Here is a 24,296-nt window from a genome sequence, read left to right as displayed (position 1 = left end):
TCCTTAGCATGTGAAATAGATAATTTATTGCATCGTAAAAACTAATATATCTATGATGTATTACACTAAAACTGTGCACATCTACGCAAATAGATTATCTATGCAGAAAAAAAAACTTGATTAATGCTTTTATAACATTAAAAGACGCTATTTTTATGTTACAAAGAATGTTTATCTGATTTTAATCGCTATAATCGTTATTTAATCGTAACGAATTAATTTCCGGGAGAGGCCTGTTCGCAAAACTAGCACCCTTGTCTTCGAGCGGGCTGAGTTGTAACGCTTGTGTGTGGCCGCCATCTTGTGGAAAACTCATGAATTTACACCCGTGGATGAAACAGCGCACCGTACGGTAGAGGGGGCCATAACACAGAACGCTTAGTCTGACTCTGACTCGCATGGTTGTGTCTACCCCGTTACAGCCTGGTATGAGTGAAAGCCAGCCCGCTTTCTGCAGCTCCCCTCTGCTAACACGGACCAAAGTTATCCCGGAATAAGGACAGCACGCATGTGCCGTCAACCCGGATGTAGATGCTTTTGTATGTGTCTACTCACCATCTCGCCAAGTTGTGACACATTTGCTGTTAAAGAATGATTTGTGTGTCTTAGCGCCCGGCTGGACAACGCTGTGCCATTCCAAATCGGTCCGAACCGGGTTAACCAGCCGTGACATGTGTCGATCGACGCGGATCGCGCATCTGTGTGACAGCTCCACAACAATCTGTCTGCGAAGAGCTGCACTGTTGATTCACGGTGAGACAACACAAGTGTGCGAAATAGCCTCCATGTATTTACTGTTTACATAAAGTACAGACATGTGAGCGCTCTCAGCCCCGGTAGCCGAAGTTAGGATGGCAGAGTTGGGCTGCTAACGTTCCCCCCCCTCCCTATCCCCTGTTAGGTGTCGTTGCAGAACCCGTCCTGTAAGTTCGAGGATGGACTTTCGCGGCAGGAGGCACGAGCGAGGCAGCAACTGGACCGACCCGGAGATAGTGGAGCTGCTGCAGCTGTGGTCGGACGAGTCGGTCCAGATCGAACTGGAGAGCTCGCTGCGCAACCAGCGCGTATTCGACCGCATAGCCCACATCCTGCGGGAGAAGGGCATCTACCGCACCGGCGACCAGTGCAGGGAGAAGATCAAGAAGATGAAGCTGGAGTACCGCCGCATCAAGGACAACTACAAGATGAGGTCCTGGAAGTTCTACGATGTGATGGACAGGGTGCTGGCGAACCGACCGGCTATCACCTACTCCTCCCTGGGCGGAGCTGTCATAGCTCAACAGGTGTTCCAGAGCCCAGGTGGGTCCGAGCCGTACGTGCAGGGGGCCCCAGCAGGCTCGTTTGGTCCTCTGTCTGCAGGAGGGTTTCTGTTTGGTCAGCCCCCTAAAGCCGGAGAGCAACTGGATATTAAATGTGAAGATGTCGATGAGAGCATGCTGAACTCAGGTGTTGCGCCCCCCGAGATGTACTATGGGTCTGGAGACGACCAGGAGACTGATGGACAGTCTCTGCTGGGGCCAGAGGACCAACTGGGTAGAGGAGAGAGCTCAACGAATGCACGAATCTCGCCTTCAGGTTTCTTAATCATTAATTCTGTCACTATTTTTTTTTTTTATTGCTGTTAATGTCATTTACATGACATTAACAGCTGATGATGAGTATTGGTAGTTGCAAAGTTAATATTCTTATTTTGTTATATCTCCAGGTTTTAGTGACCTGAACATTGCCAGCTCTGCCACAGGTGCCGCCCAGGCTGTTGGTGGTCCCATGCCACACGATACACCTGAGCAACCCAGGAAGGATGGTTTTCATCCCCCAACCTTTGAGAGACAGAAGAAGCGTCGCCGGGGTGGCAAAGCATCATCTGGCTACGGGGGTGGCAGTCAGGGGCGCCTGGACAAAGCCCTGGCCAGCTTCCTGAACTGGCAGCAGTCAGCCGAGGAGCGCCTGCTCTCTCTGGAGGAGGCGCGGATGGAGAGAGAGTTTCAGGCTGAGGAGCGCAGGGAACAGCGGGAGGAGAGGAGGGCAGAGCAGGAGCGCCAGCATGAGCTCCGCCTGTTCCGCATGCTCACGGGAGCGTTGGTTGCGGTCAGACAGCGTGCCCCGACTGCTGAGACACAGCCGACTGACCCTTCCTTCTCACCGCCAGCTCATCTGTCAGCTTCACTGATGACCACAGCCGCAGCCTCCCTCTCCTCATCTTTATCTCAGCCCCCCTCAGAAGCTCCCTCAGCACAGGCCGTCTCCACTCAGGAGACAATAAAGTCAACTCTGCCCACATCTGCCAAGCCCTGTGAAAGGTCTCTGGATGTTTTGGCAACAGCGAGATGTGTAGAAACTCCTGGCCCGAGCGTGTACCTGTCCAACCGTGGTAACAGCATCCGACAGCAGCAAGGCATCCTCCAGGAGGGCTTTGCCCAATATGGAGCGGACAAATACCACGACACAGATAACCCTGGTGTGAGTTTGTGTCACATAATAAACACACAGCTATCAGTCACTAGAATGGCTTTTTGTAAAGTTTTCCTTTTATTTCTGCCTCCCAGGGTATAATCAACATGGGCACCAGTGAGAACAAACTATGTTATGATCTTCTTCATAAACGGGTAAGATTTATGTAAGCACATCCTGGCAGTAATGATATAACGCTGCAGAGTGTAATGTACTATATTATTTGTTTGCCACGAAACATTATTCTTAATTATTGTGCCTGCGTTCACAAATGAATTTCATTTTCCTCCCTGCTACAGCTGACCAAACCCGACATGCTGCTTATTGACCCGTCTTTGTTGCAGTATTCAGACTGGAGGGGACACACGTTGTAAGAGATTAAAGTGTACCTTTATTTTCATTTGGAGTGAGAAGCACCTTTTTCAAGTGGCTCACGGTAAAAGTTAGACCTTTCAAAGTAAACATTAACCCTCCCACAACCTTTTCCGCTGTGCTCTCTTTCAGCCTGAGAGAGGAGGTTGCAAAGTTCCTGACGAGCTACTGCCGTTCTCCAAACCCACTGAAAGCCGACAATGTGAGTGAAGATAATTGCTTTCGCTGTGCGAGATAAGTACAGTCACTTGAATGGACTATGTAATGCAATATACTTAATATTGTATATGGAGTGGATGACAATATTATTTCTGCCCTGTTATAAGGTAAAACCTTAGAGACTGTGGAAAGCATATGAATAGCAGAGGTGGAGAAATGTTACCACACACAATTACTCATATACTGCAGGAAGAGTAGGCACAGTTCAGAAGCTGTGTTGTTAAACACTGTATATAGTAACATTTTTATTGTACAGTATCTTATTTCCACAATATATCAGAAGGAAACACTGTACAGGGGTGTACATTGCATGTTGATATATTGTTATACCCCTTGCAATACTGTTATTTACAACATTTATATCATAAATAGATTGGCGGTATATACACATAACATACAAAAGGTTTATAATACTTTTTCTGTCACATCTATTGTGGTGCCACCTGAACCACCTACAACAACACAGATCTACGTATTCAGTAATCTATTAAAGGGGCACTATGTAACTAATTATTATTATTATTATTATTATTATTATTATTGTTATTACTGTTATCAGTAAAATGTAAAGAAATGTGAGTTTTGATGTCATGTCAAAGATGTCTGTCCATTGTGTTGAAGAGATGTCGATTGAAATTGGCATGCTAACCAGCTAGCCCCGAACACTCAGAATTTGCACAGCTCCTGAGCTAATAGAAGCTACAGTAAGCTCTCATGATATGCTGTCCTCATATATTTAGGTGGCACATTCTTAGTCACGGCACCTTTTTAATTATTTTAAATTCTAGAAGGAACCATTCTTTACACTGACTATTAATTTTATGTAACCTCTAATAATTACCTGCTTTACACCAGCCAAAATTACAAAGTCATATCATGAGCATGCTACCTTTATTTAGTAAATAATACCATACATTTACCACAACAATACACATACGTTTTCTTTGTATTCATGTGAAATGTGCAAATAAGGATCCCGTCCCACTGATAGAGATGTCGAGCCAATAAACCATTTTTTAAACGTCTTTACAGCTGCTGCAGAACGCTCTCTGGATTATAGCCATTCATTTTCAAAAATAAAGGCAGTGCATTCAAATGATTTATTTGATTAACCCCCAATGATTATGAAGATGCCAAATGCTGCAATTGAACTAACGTACTGTAGCTCTTCTAGGGTAAGCAACTTAATTTGCAGATGAAACGAATGGCTGTTTTAGTAGGTGGATGAATTTGTAGCGCATTTATAAGGCCTCCCTCTGTGCCCTGATTAGGCTATTTCATAACACGGTGTGTGTGTGTGTGTGTGTGTGTGTTTTCAGGTTGTGGTGATGAACGGCTGCGGTTCCCTCTTCTCGTGTATCGCAGCAGTCATTTGTGACCCCAAAGGTAGGCTCAGAATGCATCGGCATACACGCCTAATACATCCATATTGTAGGAAGAATACAAGTGTTTGTACAATAACAGGAAATGTGGTTTCTTTTTTTTGCCTGTTTTTTATTAAAAATGATCATTGTTTAAGCATGAGAGAGAATTTGGGAATTGTAACATAATCATTCAGACTTACACTTTTTCCAAATGTATTCATGCCGCTACATAAATTGCTTATTCTTTAGTGCTACTGCAAAACAAAGCCTCATTATAAGCAATGTAGTGCATTTGTATTGCTCAGTGACTGGCTTAAAGCAGCCCTTATTCATGTACTCCATTTACTACCAACTTGTGTGCAAATATGCCTGTGGAATAGAAAATAATTGAAAATGAAAATAGTGTATATGAAAAGTAGCTTATGTGGGGTTGTTTAGGGTTTGGCCAGAGTAGATTGATGGTAGGTTTGTATGCATTTGTGCACACGGAGTCATTCACAGTGACAATTTGCGAGGAGGTGATGTATGCGTTTGTATTTAGATGCCACGTATCATCATGTTTTTCATGTTGCAGATGCCATTCTCATTCCTACGCCTTTCTACGGTGTGATCACTGAGGATCTAGATCTGTACGGCGAGGTCAAACTCTTTCATGTTCCTCTTGACTGTGAGGTAGGAATGCAGGGGCTGATTTACTTGCAGTGCTTTGTGTGTTTGAAGTTAAAATGATGTTCCAGTTGTTGACTTTGCGGATTGTATACTCTCAATAGAACTCACATTTTTGTGTGCACATTGCATTGACCTCAAAGTATTGATGCATTTTTCCTCTGAATCTCCGTTATTCATAGGCCGACAGCAAGGACAGCCGACCCTTCCACCTCACTGTGGAGAAACTAGAAGAAGGTCTGAAAAGAGCCAAGCAAGAGGTAATTCATGACTGCACTTTTTCATAAGCACTTATCCTCAATTATTATTTAACAAAGGGCAGAACCACTCAAAGAAATGCTCTGGCAAGGTTCTTACTTCAGATACTAAACACCTTGGATGCCCTAGTGAAATGTTTTTCAGCTTTATCGCTATGACGACTGTGAGATAGTAAATATCACTTTACATTTACTTGGAAGCTGGTTGTCTCTTTTAGGGGTTGATCATCCGAGCTGTTATACTGGTGAACCCCCATAACCCTCTGGCTGAGATCTACACCCCGAAGGAGATGATGGCATTCTTGGAGTTTGCCAAAAGGTGTGTGTTTTTTTTCCCCTCTATTATCTCGCCCTGCTGTCTAGCACAGTAATCCTCCCGGTGTGCAGCTGTGTGGCTCCTTTAAAGCACAAGGCACTGCATACAGTTCTTAGTGTGAAGTCTTATTTTACAGCCAAGAGCTTTGTCCCGTGTGTGGAATATCAAGCTCTCTTGATGGAGTTTTATCACCTCTCTCGACCATCAGCATATTGTCAAGTGCAGCCATGTGCCAAGGAGTCCCCTGCATCATCTATTGTTTTCTAAATGATGTTGCTAGAGTAATTCCCTCCACGCGCCCGTGCAGTCACCGGGCTGTTATAACCGTAAACCACTGTGCTTTTACACTAACGCAGGACGACGAGGGAACAGTTTTACTTTTAATGTTGCATTTGTTTTGTCATTAACAATCATTAGCAATATAAAACAAAGGTTTGTTAACACTGCACTTTTCATTTTCACCTTATCTTTTCTCCTCCTTCACTTCCTCCTTTTAGAAATGAGCTCCATGCCATTGTGGATGAAGTGTACATGCTGACGGTGTTTGATGAATCAGTCACCTTTCACAGTGTCCTCAGTGTAGACAGGTACTGCATGAACCTAACCTCCACGTGATTACTCTGTCAGACACTTAATCATAACAATTGCGGCTGAAGACAGCCTCTTAACTGCTGATGATGTGCTCTTATTTCAGTTTGCCCGACCCACAGAGGACGCATGTGATGTGGGGGATGAGCAAGGTACGTACTGTGCTCAACTCTATGAGAGAGAGGCTGAGACTTTTTATATCCCTGCTGACAGTACAGTAGAATGTCATTATTTTTCATTAGCTCTTTGTTTTCACAGTTTTTCTTGTCATTTCTAGGACTTTGCCATGGCAGGAATCAGAATAGGCACCCTGTACACTGAGAACAGAGACCTTGTGGAGGCTTTGGCCAAGCTGGGTCCCTTCCACGGTATCTCTGGAACCACCCAGCACCAGGTAGCACGACTCCTTCAGGACAGAGGTACGGATCCAAGAGTCACATGCTTTTGCACACACAATGTAAAAAATCACACTTTTTCTCTCCTTCTGCACAAAGCAAGCAGTTTGTTTGGTTGAGCTGAAATTCGTGAATGCAAATTAGTTTGAATGGGAGCTTTTCAACAATGTTTATCTGCTGTCGGGAGACATCATCGCTCTTTTCAGCTTCTTTTGATATGACAGGAGCTCAGCATGGGGCTTCTGCTGCACGTCATGCTGCACAAAGACTCGTAAGATTTAATTTACAGTTACCTATTGTCACTTTTCGCTGTCACGCTCTAGATTGGATCAGCAAGGATTTTTTGCCTGAGAACAGATGCAGACTGAAAGCTGCTCACAGTTACCTGACAGGAGAGCTGCAGGGTATGGGCATCCCCTACCTGGACAGGCCTGCTGCACTTTATGTTTGGGCTGACCTCCGAAAGGTAACAAGATGATGGGGCTGATGTTTCATTTCTCACTTGTACATGTGCTAATTCAAATGCAAGTAACCTCTCGAAAAGGTTGCTGTAGACTTGATCTGTCACTGCTGTCTCTCCATGTCGGTAGTACCTCAGAGAGTCTTCGTTTGAGGAGGAGCTGTCTATGTGGCGATGTTTCCTCAGACACAAGGTGGTTTTGAGCTGCGGTCAAGCCTTCTCCTGCTCCACACCCGGCTGGTTCCGCATGGTCTTCGCAGTCCAACAACCCCACCTTCAACTAGGTGAGTGTGTGATAAATCTCCCCCCCCACCACCACATTGGAGTTAGAGGTCCTATTAGCTGAAGACCCTGGGCGGTCCCAGTCAACACTGCTGTACTGGGAGCGAACCCAGCCTCTGAGACCAGTTTGATGACAGGAAATACAGCACAGAGGAGGTTTTGTTTTCCTAGGGCTGAGTAAGCTAAGGCGCCACTAGCTGCACGGCTGATCGAGCTAACGGAAGCTACAGTTAGCAACAGTTAACTGTTTCCCCAGCAAAATTTAGTTATGATTTTAAGGCCGTATCACCCAGCCTTATGATCAACCACCAGGAATCTCTGTAAACCCCCAAGAGTTTAGGCAGAGAATATGTTCTTTCATTACTTTATTCACTTATTTGCGTGATACTGGATCTTATAAAGTTGTGTGTTTGTAATCAGTTTCAGGTCTTCTAAACGCAGGTTTTCTAAATGCAGTTAAACTTGCTAAAAAAATCGGCTCTTGACCCATTCCTAATACCGGTAGGCAAGGCAGCCCATCTGTGATTTTTAACTGAAGCATTACACCATATGTCACTGACGGTAATGACTTCCTAAAAGCTCCAGAAATGGTATCAGAAGACGAAAACAACAATAGGCCGCATCCCAAATTCTCAAATGCCACCACCAGATGATGATGATGATCATGCGTCATCGCTTCAAGTGGCCCCCAGAAACAGTCAGTGTCATAAAAAGATGAGTAAGCATTTCGTTGGACGTAAAATGAGTATACGCCTCCGAGTGCAGGATGAGTCATTTACCTTTTTCTTTTAACGTCATTTTCCAGGAAATTACAAACTTTTAAAATACCTTTAAAGATTCCTACAAAACAGCTCCTTTGTCATTGTGGGGCCAGACATCGATGCGTAGGTGACAATCATTGCATGAAATAGATGATTAAAAAATTAGGATATTTATTTTGTTTGTGTTGCAAAGTAAATGTTTACTTTTCAGCTTTCCAATTAGTGTGTCATGTTCCCCTTTATTCCCATTTTTTGCCATAAAACTACACATTGACTAGATCATATCTGTTATTAAGTTCATCAGTAAATGGTTTGTGTTCTCCCGCTTTGAGTCTTAAACTAGTTATTGATTGGATAATAGTTACTGACTTGTTCTTTTCATGTGTTCTGTTATTTCAGGCCTGAAGCGAATTAGGGAGGCTTTGAAAGAAATTGAAGGAAAAAGCACCAGCGCTGATTCTATCAAAGAGGCCAGTAAGGAGAGCAAAAAATCAGTGAAAGAGGACAGTGCAGATCCAGACAACGCTGCGATTGTCAATTCAACATCGTCACCCCAGAGCAAGTCATCCGACCAGCTGAAGGAGAATGATAGCCCTGTTCCTGACACAGGCTCGCTGGCCACCGAGGAGTTTGTGTTGCTGGACTGCCAAGCGTCGAAGCCTGCAGAGGGTCTGGGCTCTCTGATTGGGACTCTCAGGCACCAGATCCGCTCCTCTGATTGGCTGGAGAAAAATACTCCAGAGCTGTCTGCCGGAGAGGACCCAGAGATTCTTGATGTATTCAAGGCACTGCTGCAGAGAGCCAGAAAGTAAGCTTAGGATAAACAGGCGCGACCGGAGATGCCAAATTTCAAGAGGCAGCACTTCAAGCATCCTCGCGTTTGTGGTGAAGAGCTTGTCACACAGATACCTTACACAAGGTCAAGTCTGATGCCTCTTTTCTGAGCGAAGAACAAAAGTGAGCTGAGTGTGTGCTAAAGAGGAGGAGAAGAAAAAGAAAAGCAATGCAGGTGTGGCCAGGATGGAGGAACCGGACAGTGATACGCTCTCTGCGTCTTGAGGCCTTATTTTAAAGCTGCTAAGTGAGACAGCCTTGCTTTTCTTGTGATCCTGACTCTAAAGATCATCAACTCAAATTCCAAGTGAATGCCAAATTGTAAATCAACCAAAATCAGCCATGCTCTATTCTTAAGCAGTACAGCAACTGTGCATCTTTTATCATTTGTTCTTATACACTTTATTTCATGAGAATGTATTGTACTTTTCTTTTAAATTTCTTGAACTGTGAATAAATGAATGAATTATTATGTCTGTATTTGGCTATCTGACTTATCTTGTACGTAATTATTTCAAGAAATCTTCTCTCTTTTCTAATCTGAAACATGCTCTGAAGTCATTTCAGCGGGGCGTTAAAGAAAACAAGTTGCTGTTTGGTGGGCTGTGAACGCTTCTTCCGTTGCAGCGAAGGAAAGTGAAGGGGGAGGTTGTTGTGTGACGAACGGGACCCACATCTGAGGTTATATCCCCCTGTGATGTAGCGAGAGTGGGATTTCCTTAAATGTTATGTCATGAGTAATGACAGTTCGACCCCCCCCCCCCACACACACACACAGTTTCTGCATTTGACAAAAACAGATGTCAAAAGGGGGAATTGTGCTGTTACAGAGTAAATATCAAGGGATTTTTTTACACTTGGTAACTTCCTTATATTGTCAGGCAATTCTTCATTCCTTTTTTGCAGAGAATTTACACTAACTTCTGCTTCCTCAACTATTGAATGGCGCTTTCACTTTCACTTTTGTGTGTTGGTGGGTCACCGTGGAGAATTCACGGGGAAATTTATCCGCTGGCTGGGGGAGTTTCCGTTGCAGCAGAGGCGGAGTAACAAAGGGGTTGATCTGCGAGTGAATGCTTGTGGTCGTGAGCGGTACAAGTTATGATGTGTCAGGGTGTTGAAAGTGTTTGTACAGTAGGAGTTGTTCAACAGGTCGCTCCTGTAGTCTTGTACCTGTGTACAGACTAACTTCGCAGCCTGGCTCAGGAAACCTCCCTGTTTCTTTTCAACAACACAGGTAAGAGTGGTTTAATTAAATCTGATTTAAATGAACAAGATAAGCTTAGTTTTGAGACAGATTGTTCTTCTGTTACTCAATGTTCTCCCTGCCTTTCTGTCTCTCTCAGAGTGGTGTACAAATATGAAGTTGCTGGAGCTGGGGGACGCCGTCAGTCGCTTCAGGTTTTCTCAGTCCTGCGTGGGCTTTGCGGGCTGCCTGTGTGTGATCTACGCAGTATGGACACCGTACTGGCTGAAGGATAGGGGGCTCTGGGCCGAGTGGAATAACACTAACACTGAGCAGACAAATCACAAAGGTGTCTTCAACGGTGAGCGACAAACTGCACTCCCCTTATTTGATATTTTTCTGCATTTCACAAGTCATCAGTCTAAAGCTTCAGGTTAAAGAGGTCGACTGACACACAGTATAACATGTCCAGTAAAAATGGATGAGGCAGGGCAGCGTATTTAACGAGGCATAAACATGTCTTTGCTATATGTCGATAAGGCAGTGTGATCAGCCAGAGGGAGACCTGTTTACACCTCTGAATCTCTGGAGGGGATAAACACCAGGTGGAACATTTGGAAATACTCTGGGTTGCAGATGAGCTTCTCAAGAAGTAGTAAACAAGTTTGAGCCTGCTCCTGGACCTGATAATGTGCATTCTTCGTATCTGCTGAAGCACTCACACTGAGCTCAAGGCAAATAAGTTGGCCCCCTGTCCGTTTGCTGTTTTCCACTGATGTTTTTTCCATTTCACTTTGCGAATGACTCCAATCACCTGAGGAGAGCTGCTTTCCTTTCAGTGTTTCTTTTTATTGGATGCCAGTGTCAAACTACAAAAACAGAATCCTATTTGACTGCAAATTCAACCATAAATTCTTCAATGAATTTGCAAAAATATATATATATATATAAATAAAACAAAACAAGTAAAAAGAGAACGCTACACCAAAGGTATTTAAATGAGTTATTGTCTCTTACACTTCAAATAAATGTGTTGCATGTGATAAATTATGAACATTATGTGACTCACAGGAAGTTCAACATAGCGATTAATGTAATGAAAAAATAGTGAGTCCACAAATGTAAAAGTCAAAAAGTCAAAATAGCTTCAATCAGTAGCCAGTTGTATGATGTTTTGGCAACACATTATCCTCTGACAGCCAGCATAATAGCCAGCTGGGTTAGCAGTAAAAACAGCAAAACAAAATTTACTAACCACAAATAAACCTTTACAAAACAGATGTAACAGTGTGTGTACCTTGCCATTTAACTACACTAATGATGTCATTAATCTAATAAACATACACACTGACACAAACACAAAAGTAAAAAGAAAGTAAAACACAATAAAGTTATAACCTCAAAAAAAACCCCCTAAATTAACATGCCATAAATAAATCACACAAAAGCTGTTCTAGTATGTGTACCTACACATAATGCTTCAGCAAATGTATAAGAGACTTTTGTCGATATTTGCTTGGTCACAGATAAGAGACAATATTGACTGTGGGTGTAAAAATGACAGTTAAATCTGACTGTCGCTTCTCAAACCAGCAGGCAGTTATTAGCCAAATTGCCCCCTGCCAGAATTTGTTGTATTCCCATGATGTATTTTCAATTGTGTATACACACTTTTTTTTTTATTTTTTATTTTTTTACAATAAATGACGTGTAGCCTTGTCTAAAACTAGCTTCATGTGCTCAAAAAATGACCTTAAAGAGTACACCAACTCTCAGTTTTACTCTGCTGGTTTCAGGTGTGTCATCACCTCAACACGTTTCACTTCACCGTGCCGAGTGCTTGTAGGAGACACTAACAGCTGAAATCTGAAACGTCAGTCTTTCACATCACTATATGTAATTTTGTGCCACTTGTGTGTCTTCCAGCCCTTGAAGCAGAGAGGGTGTTTGCGGTTCTCTCCTTCCTGATGGCCGTCAGCACCGGCGCTCTGTGCCTGGTGTTTGCCCTCTGCTGGACGTCTCAGACGGTGCGTTCCTACTCCAACACTCGCTCTCTCCTGATGGCAGGACAGGCGCTCTACCCCACCACACTGCTGCTGCTCACCATGGCCTCGACAGGTAACGCCACTGCAATGCTCAAAATATGTAAAAAAAAAAAAAAAACACTTCTTTTTGCCCATATTTTCATGTTTCACTTTATTCATAATTTGTCCTGTTGGTGTTTTTAAGTAATATATTCATTGCCAGTAAAGCTGCAGCACGAAGAATTTCTAATTAACCTCCAAATAGCCTTTTGGTTTGTGTAGTTCACGTCAGATTCACACCTCCACAGATTCTTTTATGTACCGCTCATTTACATACCCTGCTGGGCAGCAGTTTTTAAAGAGACTTTTTACTTTCCGTGGAATTGCAGTTCATTATCATACAAACTCTTTTCTATAGCTCCAGGCGTTTAATAATTGACCTTAATGACTTTGTTCTTTTCCCTGCAATGATACTTGATTTGACTCGTTTTTCTTTTTCCTTTCTTTCTACAGGTTTCTTCTTTCTCCTCAGCTGGTCTCTGTTCACTTATCAGCACCGGGAGGAAATCAGTCAAGACCTCTCCAGCCTCGGCTCCTCCTATTGGTTGGGGGCGATTGGGTGGTTCCTGCTGTTGGTCATGGAGATGATAGTCTTCGTAGCTGAACAAGCTGTTGTGCCAGACATCCTACCAGACCTAGAAAAGGCCGTGGAGTCTTGGCGGATTTCCTCTCAACTCAGGACCACTACACTCTCCTGCAGCGATAGTTATAACTCTGCTTACAGCCCGAGCGACATGTATCCACAGAGGTTTGTGTCAGCAGCACTCTGAGTGAAGTGCATAAGAAAGAAAAAGACAAGAGGAAATGACTGCGAATGTGTACGGTACACATTAATGCGCACAGGCTCAACGAAAAACCAGCAATCCCTCGCTGCTTTACAGATCCATACAACCAGACTGCATATTGATTCACTGTGTTTGGAGTAAAATGTTAAGCCGGGAGAATTAAGGATCCTGAAGCCTGGAAGTCAGTGTGACAGGAGGTTTCGGCTTCCTGAAGAGCTGACGGTGCCACTGACTCTGAAGTGTATTATCAGTATTGACTGAAATTTGAATTATGAAAACACTAAGGACCAACAGTACTGGTGAGAACTAACATGAGGACTGTTCTCTGACGAAGTGGTGTGTAGAAATGTGTGTAGAAAGTTCTGAATCGCACAAAGTTTTGTCCAGGTTATTGCTTTTTTTTTAATGTAAACGAAACACAAAATATTCAAGTTGTCCCTTTTATCTGAATGCTTCAGTTGGTGCTGCAGTGGGGATGAATGTCAGAATAACGTCATCACGTTATGACACTTTTGGCGGATCTCAACAGAGGAGATTTATTTTCAGATGTTTTATTTGTAATAAGTTGAGCTACAAGTGTTTCAATATGCTGAGGGCATCATGATTGTTGAACTACTACTGACACATACACATGTTTCTATTTTGTTTCCTTCTTCTGTTATTCATTTTGTATTAAAGCAACATTATGTAAAAATGCCCATTTTGTGTGATTTGGCGCCCCCCCAATTCACCATGTTTCAAATCACAGTAACATTGAAATGATTTTAAAACTGTTATTCTGTGTGGGAAAAACGTTTCACATTGTCCCTTTAAGTCTCACAAAAAGTACGTGTTGATTTCTACCTGGTCGTTCATAAGAATGACGCTTAATCCACCATTATCACTTTTCAAGAAAGCCGTAAAAGTTTATTATTTTGATACCGTAACATACTGCCAAAACAATTCATCGAGCTTTGAGAATTTACATTTTCATTTGCTTTCTTTATGTAGAAAGCTGTGCATTCGTCAAACTGAGAGTCGCAGTAGCACCATTGTGGCTGCTGGAGGGGGCCGCGAGGTGCCTTACAGGTGCACCGCATTTGCACAACCTTGCCAGCAGAGGGAAGTAAATTCTGGAATGAGCTATCGCTGGCAATAACGGGGGTGCCCTACATCTGCACGGTTAAAATTCATCTCAACCGATGGCTCGAGGAACACCAGAGCTGAGATCACTGTTTAATGTTTGATGTATTTTGTTATTTTTCCATATTGTTATTTGCTTATGTTAGCTGCCGAGGGACTGCGAGTGTAAATTAGCATTCTCACTAAACGCATATTTACATTGTGCATTCATACACAGGTGTTCATTAACTGGCGCTGTCCTTATCAAATAAACAAATAAATAAATATCACTCCCCTTGGTAATTACTAGTCCTTGCTAAGCGACTCAAAAGAGGTAATTTCAGTCATCAACACTACATTGTTTTCTTATAAAAACGTCCTGTTCGCTAATGACGAGTAATAATTAGCAAAATCATACCCTTTTTCAATTATCCCTTATTTAACTGCCAATTAGCAGTCCTATGGATACCAAAATGAGCTGCACGTAGAGTATGTTGGACTAAGGTTAGTGTATTCTGACCGCGTGCTGTTCAGGCCCCTTCCAGAGCTAAATGAAAGTTTTAAGTTTACATCCTTGCCGGTGTGTCTGTCTTGAAAGTAAAAGAGTGTTATCATCAGTCCGCCAGGACTCGCATGTGTAGTGAAGCAGATTCTTCTCCAGCCAGCCCTACATCTGTCTCCCTCTTGAAACACTGAGCTCATGCGTTTTCCAGCTCTGGAGAGCATTTGGACCACCACGCAGCAGACTGCCTCCCAAAGTCGTTATTTACTTTTCTCTCACACGTTCCCCGGAGGAGAGGAGAGGAAGCACTCTGACGCTGGACTGCTTATGTTTATGCTCTCAACCTGCCAAAGTGGGGGAGAATTAAGTGGCTCTGGCTCTGTTAATTGGGCGTTAATCAGGTGTTGCTCTAATTAAAAGGCAGTTCCGCCCTGTTGGGCCCTGGTAATGAGTTTGTTATTAAATCCACAGAGGATTTTTGTCTCTTTTTCAATTTACCAACAGGGTAGTGCTTAATTGCTGTGTAAATGAGGGGAATGTCCTTGAAGGTCGTCTTGCATCGGCACGCGATCCATGAACGGAATTGTTGGAAAGGGCCCCGCCATCGCACAAACTTCGACTCCATTCGAAATCCGCTGTTGTTGGCCTCTTGTGATCGGCCGTGCCTGGTACAACTATCATTTTCTCCGACCTCATTTGCTTAATTGTTAGAGCAGGTGACCCACTGACCTTTTTTCAAACACGAGCGCCTTTAAAATCAATTTCTCTTTCATCTGAGGTTGCTTTTATCTGCATGGTAGGAGAACCGTCTGCACCACTGAAAATGTGCCAGTGTCTCATAAACAAACCCTCCATCTTTCACCTCCTATCGCCACAAACGCTGCTCTTTCACCTTCCTGAGAAGAAGCAGACCAAAGGTTGAGAATGCCTTCAGAGGGAGAGATGGGCCAAATCAATGTGGAGACGGAAATAAAGAGATAGTGCGACGTTTAGGCACAAAAAGGGAAGAAATGACAGATGAATAGTGGGAGATGTTACACACAGATACACAGGTGGCCTGATGGACACAGAGAGATTGCGGGTGCCGATTGTTGAAGGGCGTTTGCGACAGAGACATCAATCAGAAGATGGCATCGAGATTGAAGCGTGGCCGCCAGCGCTTCCTGCCCGCGGCCGCCAGCACGTGTAGAACACAACCTGGGCTAAACCACCGCTCTTCATATCAATTAGAGACCAATTATACAGCCATGTCCTACTAATTACGCTGCAGCGCCAGCACACAACACACACACACACTATCAAGTGTGTGTTTCTGCCTCTCTCCTGTGTTTCTGTGGTTGTGTTCGCTGAGATAAATAAATAAAACCGCCGTCTGCCAAGGCAAAGCGTCCTTAATCTGATTTTCAACACTGTAAATTTGTATTTTGGAGGCGAAGGAACGGAGGAAGAGGAGCAGGAGAACTGCTGTTTCCCTGCTTCTCCTTTTGGTGGTGCTGGTGTAACACCCACCGCTCTGCCTCCTTCCAGTGAAACCTGGTGAAACGTGTGAGACGCCACTGCTCCTATTTGATGAGTAATGAAATCACACACACACACACACACACACAAGAAATCTGTGCATGTGTGTGTGTTTGATTTTTTATTTGCGAGGTAGACAAAGAATGATTAATATTCTCGAGCATATTTCAGAAGGATTTTGAGCCAGAATGTGCCGGACTACTTAATAAGTCAAGTTTTTGCTTGGCTCGATCTGGGACCGTGATGAATTATGAAATAAAGCGAGAACGCTGTGCTTTTCGCAGCTTTATTTCTCCTTGGTTTACATAATTCAGCTCAGAACATTTGTAACTTTCCTGACAGGTTAATGCTGTCGGGTTCAAAGTGAAGACACTGAGGAAATACGGAGAAAGACAAGACAGCAGGGGAGAAGCAGACATAAAGATGAGAGGCGGAGAGAACAAAGGGGGAGAGAGGATTTGAGATGTCACAAAATAGTTTCACACTGTCCCTGAATTCTGTACAGCCGTGTGAGGTGTCAGATCTCGATGAACTTTGCACCTCTCCTCCTCCCCGTCGCTCTCTGTCGCACCGACTGTCCTGATGTAGTCGGAATCAGAGTGTGACCACTGCGGTATTGTGCCGTCTGCTGCATTGTCATCAGTATAAGTGGACGCTCTTTGAGAACAGAAAAGTCAGAAAATTTGATGTCTGCAGGAAAAAAAAAAAAAAAAAAAGCAGAGGGAGGGAGAGCAAGAGGGGATGTGGGGACAGTATACCATCGTGTCCTTCAGTCGTCTTTCTTGCAGGGAAAGGGAAGTTCATCTCGCCTGTAGAATCTGCAATGAGCCGTTGGTCTTTGTGACTGACATCCCACCCAGGCTGCCCTGCTGATTACATTTGTTCAGCACAGCTCGGTGCAAAGGAGACGGACAGAAGAGGGAGAAACAGAGCTCGCATCGGGGGAAAAAGGAGGTTCTTGGTGTTCCTGCACTTACATTCATCCATTTGATTTGAAAGAGCTGGTGCTTTTTTGTAGTGGTCTCTCTCTCTCTCTGCCGTCTCTGGTACTACCATAGTTTTTGTGCCTTTTGAATTCAGACTTGTGAATCCCTTGTGCGGGCACCGTATCTCCCCCGCCGGTACCCTTGTTCGTAAAGTGGTGTCGTCTCGGACATCTCAGTCCAGACAATGAAGCTGTGGTCCCATTCTCGTCGCTCTATTCATCCCCGGCCAACTGTAGCCGCTCCCCTCGCTTATCACTGTGTGACCAAGGAAATTAAATTACAAATATAATCACTTGGCGCCAGTTTCTTTAACGGTGTGCCTCTGCTTTGCATATAGAGTGTGCTTGCTTTGGAGACACGTTGTGTGAAGTTACTTATTGGCCTATTTACGATAATGGGCTCTGCTCTACTAGTGGAGTCACACACACCTTTTCACAATGACAGTGAACAGCACGAGACAGTGAAGCGAGAGGAGGCTGAGGGAGTATAAAAGAGAGACATGGAGACGCGGATGCAGCCATCTTGGGAAAAATGATTTTCCACGGGTGAATAGTCTAAATTGCAACAAGGAAATCCTTTAAGGCGGCAGCGAGCACACATGCTAACACCGTGGCTCCAGAGATGACTAACGACTAATGACTTCACTACGGTGGCTGTGAAATGTTGAAGACAACTCTGTATCCAAAAGTTTTTTTATTAAAGAAGACATAATGCTCATACTAGAATACGTTTACATGCTTTAGTGCTCAAAAAACACCTGGGTTTTCTCATACTGTGCAGTCTTGCAGCACTAAACTGTCTGAAACGCTCCTGTCTCTTTAAAGTCCCTCCACAGATATCCAGTCTCTTCTGATTGGTCAGCTCACACATGTCTGACCCAGCACCGTAAACAACAACAGAGCAGCTATGCTAAATTAGTTCTGATGCTAGGTGTAAAATTATGCAAATGTGTGACTCTATGATGTAGTGTGATGTCAAGAAGTCACAGAATTAAAGGCGTTTCAGGATCAGTGTTTCCTGTAGGAGAGATTCTTAACAAATTATGAGAGCACATCATAGTTCCATCCCATCATTGGATGACCTGGTGATCCCCTGACTGTTCTCGCAGGGTCATCTGTTCAAAAATAAAAATTCCACTCCTTTGGTTTATGACTAAATATTCTCAACTTCACTTTGTGTTTCGCGCTAATGTCAAATGTTTGCCAACACGGGGAGCTAAGACTGTGAACATTGTACACACAGTCCTGCTTAATATCATCGCTTTAGCTTCGTCACTTTGAAGTCGATATTAGCATTTAGCTCAAAGCGCTGACAAGTACAGTCTCAAATAGCCGCTGGAATAAATGTAGAACATCTACAACGCAGTGTTTCCCCGTCATAGATGTGTCGCTGGCATTGCGCAACACCAGTCAGGGATGATGATGATGATTCACAAGAGTCCAGAAATCTCAATTTGCAGCGAGCTATAAAGTGAATGAGCGAACGAGGGAGCTGATTTTTGGATAGGGCATCGTTCGCTCACACTCCCCGATGCCAACTGCCATTGTGTAGACAGCTTCCTCTTCAGCTCAAATCTATTCCACACACGTTAAACCATCTGACTGAATAAACAGTCCTTCTCCCTCTCTCCCTCTCTCCCCCCGTCTCTGTCTCTCCTGCAGGTCTTTCACAAAAAAAAGGGAAGGCGTGAAAACCTGTGTATATTAGAATGATGTGCCTCCCACAGGAGCCAAAAGAAGAAGTTGGTAAAGGAAGAGTGAAGGGAGTGTGAATAGAAGAATGGCATTTTTATCATTGTTATTATGAGAAGGCCATCACAGGCCTCCCTCGCCTCCACCATTATTCCCTGTTCAGGTAGGAATTCATTTGCTTATGCACAGACTGTTAGACTCGCTTGTACAGACAGACCAGCAAATGCAAAACTGTATCGCCGCCTTTGGGTTCTACCCGGGCCCCAAAGCACTTGGCGAGCAGGTGGTTGCTGTATTTATTTGTGATCTTTATGTATTCTGCGCTAGTTACTCTCCCCTCCCACCCCAGGTTTGTGGGTCCCTTCCTGAGGCGAACAGACACCATATGCCCCTCAGTTGGGCTCAAGTGCTCGATTTCATTCTTGCTGTTGACCAAATCGGCAGACTGCGTGCGACTCTGTGAATTCTGAAAAGAGATGGGACTAGTCCCAACCAGTCTTCTCAAACAATTACTGTATAGTCTGCTTCTGCGCTCATAAAAGCCCATAGCTATCATCATCCTCGCCACCGTCAGGTCGCCGTGAGAGAGCGGGGTGGTAAAATAATGGCTCCCCGCTGGATCGTGTGAATCATTGCGATGGCTGCTTGATAAATGCTCCACCACCCGGGCTCTGGCTCCAGTTGTAATTTCTCTCTCCAACCGGACTGGCTGCCAAATGACAACAATCCCCCTCCCCATCCGCAGCATCCTTCCCGGGCCCCTCCCTTCACCCCCTTTATAATTACTGTACTCTGTAAGTTGGGTTTCGGACCAGTCACTCTAAATCAGCCTTGAATCAGCGTGTGTTACTGTGTCCATTGTTCTCTGTGTCTGAGCTCAGGCAGAGCTGGTGCAGAAAAGGGCACGGCTGTCCTGGCATTTCCTGTAATGGACTTTGTGGTTCAAAGACAGGGAAATAATAAGCAGATCTACGTGTGGGAAAAGGGCTCTTTGTGTTTGGTGGGTAGTTAAGACCACGGACAGTTGGGGGTTAGAGTTGACAGACAACGGCGCTGCTCTTTTCACACTCCTTGACACATAATGGGACCAATTTTTCTCTCTACATCTCTCCCTAGTGGCCATGATTTGCTCATTACATTGATGGACGGGGGACTGAGGGAGGGAGCGAGACGGGGGAATGACCAGTCAGGAGACGAATAGTGCGAATCTCGTCACTTAGAATTCGCCATCACTCTCATTTCGTTCGCGAAACACACAGACTTAAGCCGCTTATTAAGGTGTTCAACAACTTGCCGCGAAATCCCTCCTTTCAAGGATGCCGAACATTTGAAATCTTGCGGCGTTGTTTGCACGCGACGATCCTTCAGCTGACAGACCTTCTGTGTAAACCCGCGCCAGACAGTTTGGGAAAAGAGGACTAATGCACAGTTAAACACAGCCCAAATCCAGCGAGGGGATGTTTGTGTGACTGGAGGTCCCCTGGCATCGAGGGGACCGCTCCTCAATCAGGGAAATCTACATTTAATTAACACAGAATTAAAGTGCATTGTTATTTTGATTAAAGACACTGGTCTTGATTCCCCACTCTACTCTATCGCTCCTGAATCCGGCTTAGGGTTTAATTTCATTTGGTTTACTGCGAGTGGATCAACATCCATCTGGATTGTCTGCTCAGTTGCAGGTCTCGCGTACGCTGTGAACCCAGTCACGCTACTGCAGTCTCTGCATGTCATTGACCTCCACGTGGCCTGTCCTGCTATTGTAAGAAGATTTGTTATTTTACACACACAAAAAAAGGGGGTTCTTAAAATGGGCGCTCACAGTCACTGCGGCTTAAGTTGTCCTCCATATTGTCCAACTCACCAGAGCAGAGGAGATGAATGGAACGGGTCCAAAACCAAAATAACTCTGCAGCGCCTCGGGGAGAGTTATAATGCAGGACTTGGAACGAATTAATGCTGTCCGAAGACTAGACTTTCCAATAAAATGAATATTTGGATAGCTGGACATGGAAGATATTGTGGTGTCAGGCTGTCAGTAGCTCGCGTGTGTGTTTTGTGTGTGTGTTTTGTGTGTGTGTGTGTGTGTGTGTGGGGTTGTGGGGGTTTTATTTGTCCAAGCCGCGACGTCGTGGTGCGTCTCTGCTCTCTGTTAAAGCTCCATCAGTCAGGATGAGCCGACGACAAACGCAGCCGAGTCGCACGGGGTCACGCGAGGTCTCAAGACAGCATTGCTCAACTCAGCTGTCCCCTGGATGTCACCGCGTGATTATAAGCACGCCAACCTGCGGTACGGAGGGAGGGAGGGCCGGTAATTAATCACCTCGTTGGAATAATCACATAATTGATTATTAACAAAACCCGAGGCGAGGGGCGAGAGGAGAGGGACGAGACGAGGGGAACCAGACTTTGAGAGGGAGAGACTGGGAGGGAGATGAATGGCGGGGGGAGTTTGAGTAGTGGGGTGAGGGGTTCGCTCTGGCAGGTAGCTTTGACGAATAGCTCCGCATTGAAGCCCACCTCTTTGAGTATTAATCAACAACAATCATGTCTGGGGATGAGGGATGGAAGAGGTGGACAGTGGGAGGCGATACGCTCAGAACAGGCCTGGCGAGGCTGAAGAAGTTGCTATGAAAACGCAATTAAAAATTAGCATACGGGAGGCTCTGATATATTGCGTAACGCGCGCCGGGTATATGAGAGCGAAATGCCCTCTTTACCCCCGAATACAATCACAAAGATGCCCACATTCGTCGTGACATTTACGAAATATCATGCTGCAATTTTGGCCGGTCTATTCTGACATTTTATTCCCTGTGAGGAAGACACCGACGTCGCCATGGAATTCAGTCATTGCTTGTTCCTGCTATTGACACTTTTTCCCCTAAGCTGCTGTGTGACTGTGAGCTGTCAGAGGGTCTTTTTTGGACCTTTGGCTTACATAGTTCTGCCTGGAAGGCTTGATCTCTTCCCCCCTTTCCTTGTCACAGCCCGCAATCAGCCTTAAGCCCTTTTGTGTTCTCCACTCTGAGCTAAGCCTGTTATCCTGTGCAACTCCTTTACACAAGATCACTACTACATCCCCCTGTCTCTGCCGTTCACCTCTCACACCTTCCCATTTGTTCCCCGCCTCTGTCCGTCCCTTCTCTTTGTTTTTACGCACACGGACACCGGAGGTCATAATTCTGAGGTTTCTCAAGGATGGATTAGCGAGCAACAACTTTATATTTGTTAAGTCTTGTTCCTGGGCGTCGCCTCCACGCCATCGAGGGCTTACAAACACAGACACGCAGCTCCTCCCAACCCCTTCCCCCTCCCTGAACACATGCCATATTTCCCCCTCGTCCCTCCTCCTGCAAACACCTGCAACACTCTCTCTCTCCCTCTCGCACACACACTCGCCAATGTTGTTTGGATTCATCATAATAGCGAAAACACCCCCCCCTCCTGCCCGGTGCTGCAAGGTGCCAGTTCACTGGTGCATTGCAAACTCCTGCATGTCCTCCTAAACTGCAGCCTCCACGAGTCCCCCAGGATCTGCTCCTCACATTCATAACACTCCGCTCCAATGCCAGGTGGCTGTCTCCGCAAGTCCTCCTCGCCATAAATCAGACTGTCTTTGAGTTGATCAATAACAAGTCAATTAGCAGGCGCTGAGAGATGAGGGTCTCAGGGGGTCACTGCTTGTTTGTCAGGCAGACATCTGCAGCCCCGTCCCTGTCTACCACAGAGTTAGGTGTGTCGTTTACCTTGGAAACACGCGGCTAGCTGGCTATCATAAATCTAAATATCAACTATAAATAGGCCGCGCACATCTTGTTACAATCCATCATTTGCTTGTTCTTGGAAATGTAATGTATCAAGGATTGTGCGCTTCAAATCTCCCCGCTGTGTCTGATGGATTCGAATAGGCCTCGCAAAGAGCACTTCTTCTCACCATTTGCTCTCCACGCGAGTACGTCTGCTTGTCACGACGAGACAAACAAAATAAAACCTTTAATATTGTTGTCTAAGGGTCACACTTGACCATATGCACCAAATATAAGCCTGCGAAGCCTGCCAGTATTCATCCTGCTCCCCTGTTAAGCTGACAAGAGTGGGAGAGACCCAACTGTTGTTTGGTGCCCACTGACTGTGTATCTAATGACTTGGCTGGCAAATCCAACGCAACAGCAACAGGCTCCTGCGGCGAATACACCAGATTAATCCCCTGGATAATTACAAACAAGAACGATCTTGGGCAAATACTCCCCGCACCTACTGAGACATTACATCAAATGATGCTGTCTAATTAAAACTCATTCTGGATGGCGACAGTAGAAAGACAGCATTCTGAGAAATGAATAGACCGTGCCGGGTGAAGAACTGTCACACAGTACAGGCAACAATATGCACTACGCTTTGAACGGAATACATATATTACACGCTGGCATGTTTTCTCTGCTTTGTTTGACTCATGCATTCACATTCGTGGCCGTGGCCTCAGCGCTCCACTTGGAAGTTGCCTTATGTTGCTTCGAACACTCACTTATCAAAATGGTAATTGCCAGATGAACACTGAAATTCTCGCAGCTAACACTGCTAATTGTGTATTCAACCTATAATGACTCACTCGCGTCGCTGCCTTTGTCATTTTTCCATTCACAGCAGCCACCACCTGAATTCCTGGTGCATCGCTCACAAACACTGAAAAGATGATGTGAAGTGGCGAGGGTAACGGCGGCGGCGGTGGGGGGACGGGGACGTCTCAATCATACAGTAATTAGCGTGACAGTCGTTTTGTCATTATCATCGACACAATTCCCTTTGTTTTCTTTATGTTTGTTCATTGATTTCTGCCCTTTGAAAATCTGGATTCTGTGTCCTTCTGTCTCATATATCATTTATTGTCCTGATCAAACCCTTTTACACGCACTCTCGAATATCTCCACCTCGTCCCCCCGTATTATGAATTCTCACGTCAACAACTCAATTGATCTAATTAATTCATAACCTTCTCTTTCTCTGTGCCATTTCGAAGGAGCAGTTTGTAAGATATGGCCAGAATTTTAATTTAAAACATCTGAAAAATGAAGTAAAATTAGTGTGAGGAAACAACAGCGCTGACATTAAGTCAAAGTCATCTATGTACGGCTCTGTGTTGCAGCACGTCCACGCAAAGCTTAAGGCATAAAACGAGCATATTTAAAAGTTTTAAAATTATCAAAGCTCAATAGATGATGATTTTCCAGGATTTTAAAATAATTAAATAATAGTGTTTTTTTTATCAAAAACCCTTAGCAAAACATCCTGACATCATTAACTGTCAGATACGCCCTAAATTTCTTAGAATTTTGTGTTTTATGTGTATTGTTTTCATCTTATTTATAAATGAAAAAGCCCCGCCCATCCTGGCTCATAATACAACTTTGTACCAGAAAATAGTCAGACAGCCTCCTGTAGTTTCAGCTGGTGAATACATCCTGGCTGTTACTGTAA

The 24,296-nt window shown here is 44.5% G+C and overlaps 2 protein-coding genes across 2 annotated transcripts; both read left to right on the top strand.

Annotated features, from left to right (window-relative positions):
* Positions 1-306: 306 nt before the first annotated feature.
* On the top strand, positions 307-9,445 carry accs (1-aminocyclopropane-1-carboxylate synthase homolog (Arabidopsis)(non-functional)). The gene is made up of 16 exons (XM_037108154.1): positions 307-753; positions 902-1,575; positions 1,706-2,460; positions 2,547-2,606; positions 2,751-2,821; positions 2,956-3,025; positions 4,362-4,428; positions 4,981-5,078; positions 5,255-5,332; positions 5,548-5,648; positions 6,143-6,232; positions 6,340-6,385; positions 6,511-6,652; positions 6,952-7,094; positions 7,219-7,372; positions 8,531-9,445. Exons 2-16 carry the CDS (start codon positions 936-938, stop codon positions 8,941-8,943), a joined length of 2,928 nt encoding a protein of 975 aa, XP_036964049.1. The 5' UTR covers positions 307-753; positions 902-935; the 3' UTR covers positions 8,944-9,445.
* A 316-nt stretch (positions 9,446-9,761) lies between these two features.
* On the top strand, positions 9,762-13,716 carry si:ch211-256a21.4. The gene is made up of 4 exons (XM_037105863.1): positions 9,762-10,202; positions 10,312-10,512; positions 12,078-12,269; positions 12,689-13,716. The coding sequence occupies exons 2-4, from the start codon at positions 10,326-10,328 to the stop codon at positions 13,003-13,005; spliced, it is 696 nt and encodes a 231-aa protein (XP_036961758.1). The 5' UTR covers positions 9,762-10,202; positions 10,312-10,325; the 3' UTR covers positions 13,006-13,716.
* The last annotated feature ends 10,580 nt before the right edge of the window (positions 13,717-24,296 follow it).

Source organism: Acanthopagrus latus, chromosome 8, assembly GCF_904848185.1.
Source record: "Acanthopagrus latus isolate v.2019 chromosome 8, fAcaLat1.1, whole genome shotgun sequence".
Classification (NCBI taxonomy): Eukaryota; Metazoa; Chordata; class Actinopteri; order Spariformes; family Sparidae; genus Acanthopagrus; species Acanthopagrus latus.
This window is presented reverse-complemented; position numbering and strand designations above follow the sequence as displayed.

Excerpts from the sequence above, each read along its gene's own strand:
- si:ch211-256a21.4 (XM_037105863.1), top strand. The coding sequence starts at position 10,326 with ATGAAGTTGCTGGAGCTGGGGGACGCCGTCAGTCGCTTCAGGTTTTCT. Across the intron at positions 10,513-12,077 it reads TCACAAAGGTGTCTTCAACG|CCCTTGAAGCAGAGAGGGTG; the intron begins GTGAGCGACAAA and ends TGTGTCTTCCAG. Across the intron at positions 12,270-12,688 it reads GCTCACCATGGCCTCGACAG|GTTTCTTCTTTCTCCTCAGC; the intron begins GTAACGCCACTG and ends TTCTTTCTACAG.
- accs (XM_037108154.1), top strand. The coding sequence starts at position 936 with ATGGACTTTCGCGGCAGGAGGCACGAGCGAGGCAGCAACTGGACCGAC. Across the intron at positions 3,026-4,361 it reads ACCCACTGAAAGCCGACAAT|GTTGTGGTGATGAACGGCTG; the intron begins GTGAGTGAAGAT and ends GTGTGTTTTCAG. Across the intron at positions 5,333-5,547 it reads TGAAAAGAGCCAAGCAAGAG|GGGTTGATCATCCGAGCTGT; the intron begins GTAATTCATGAC and ends TGTCTCTTTTAG.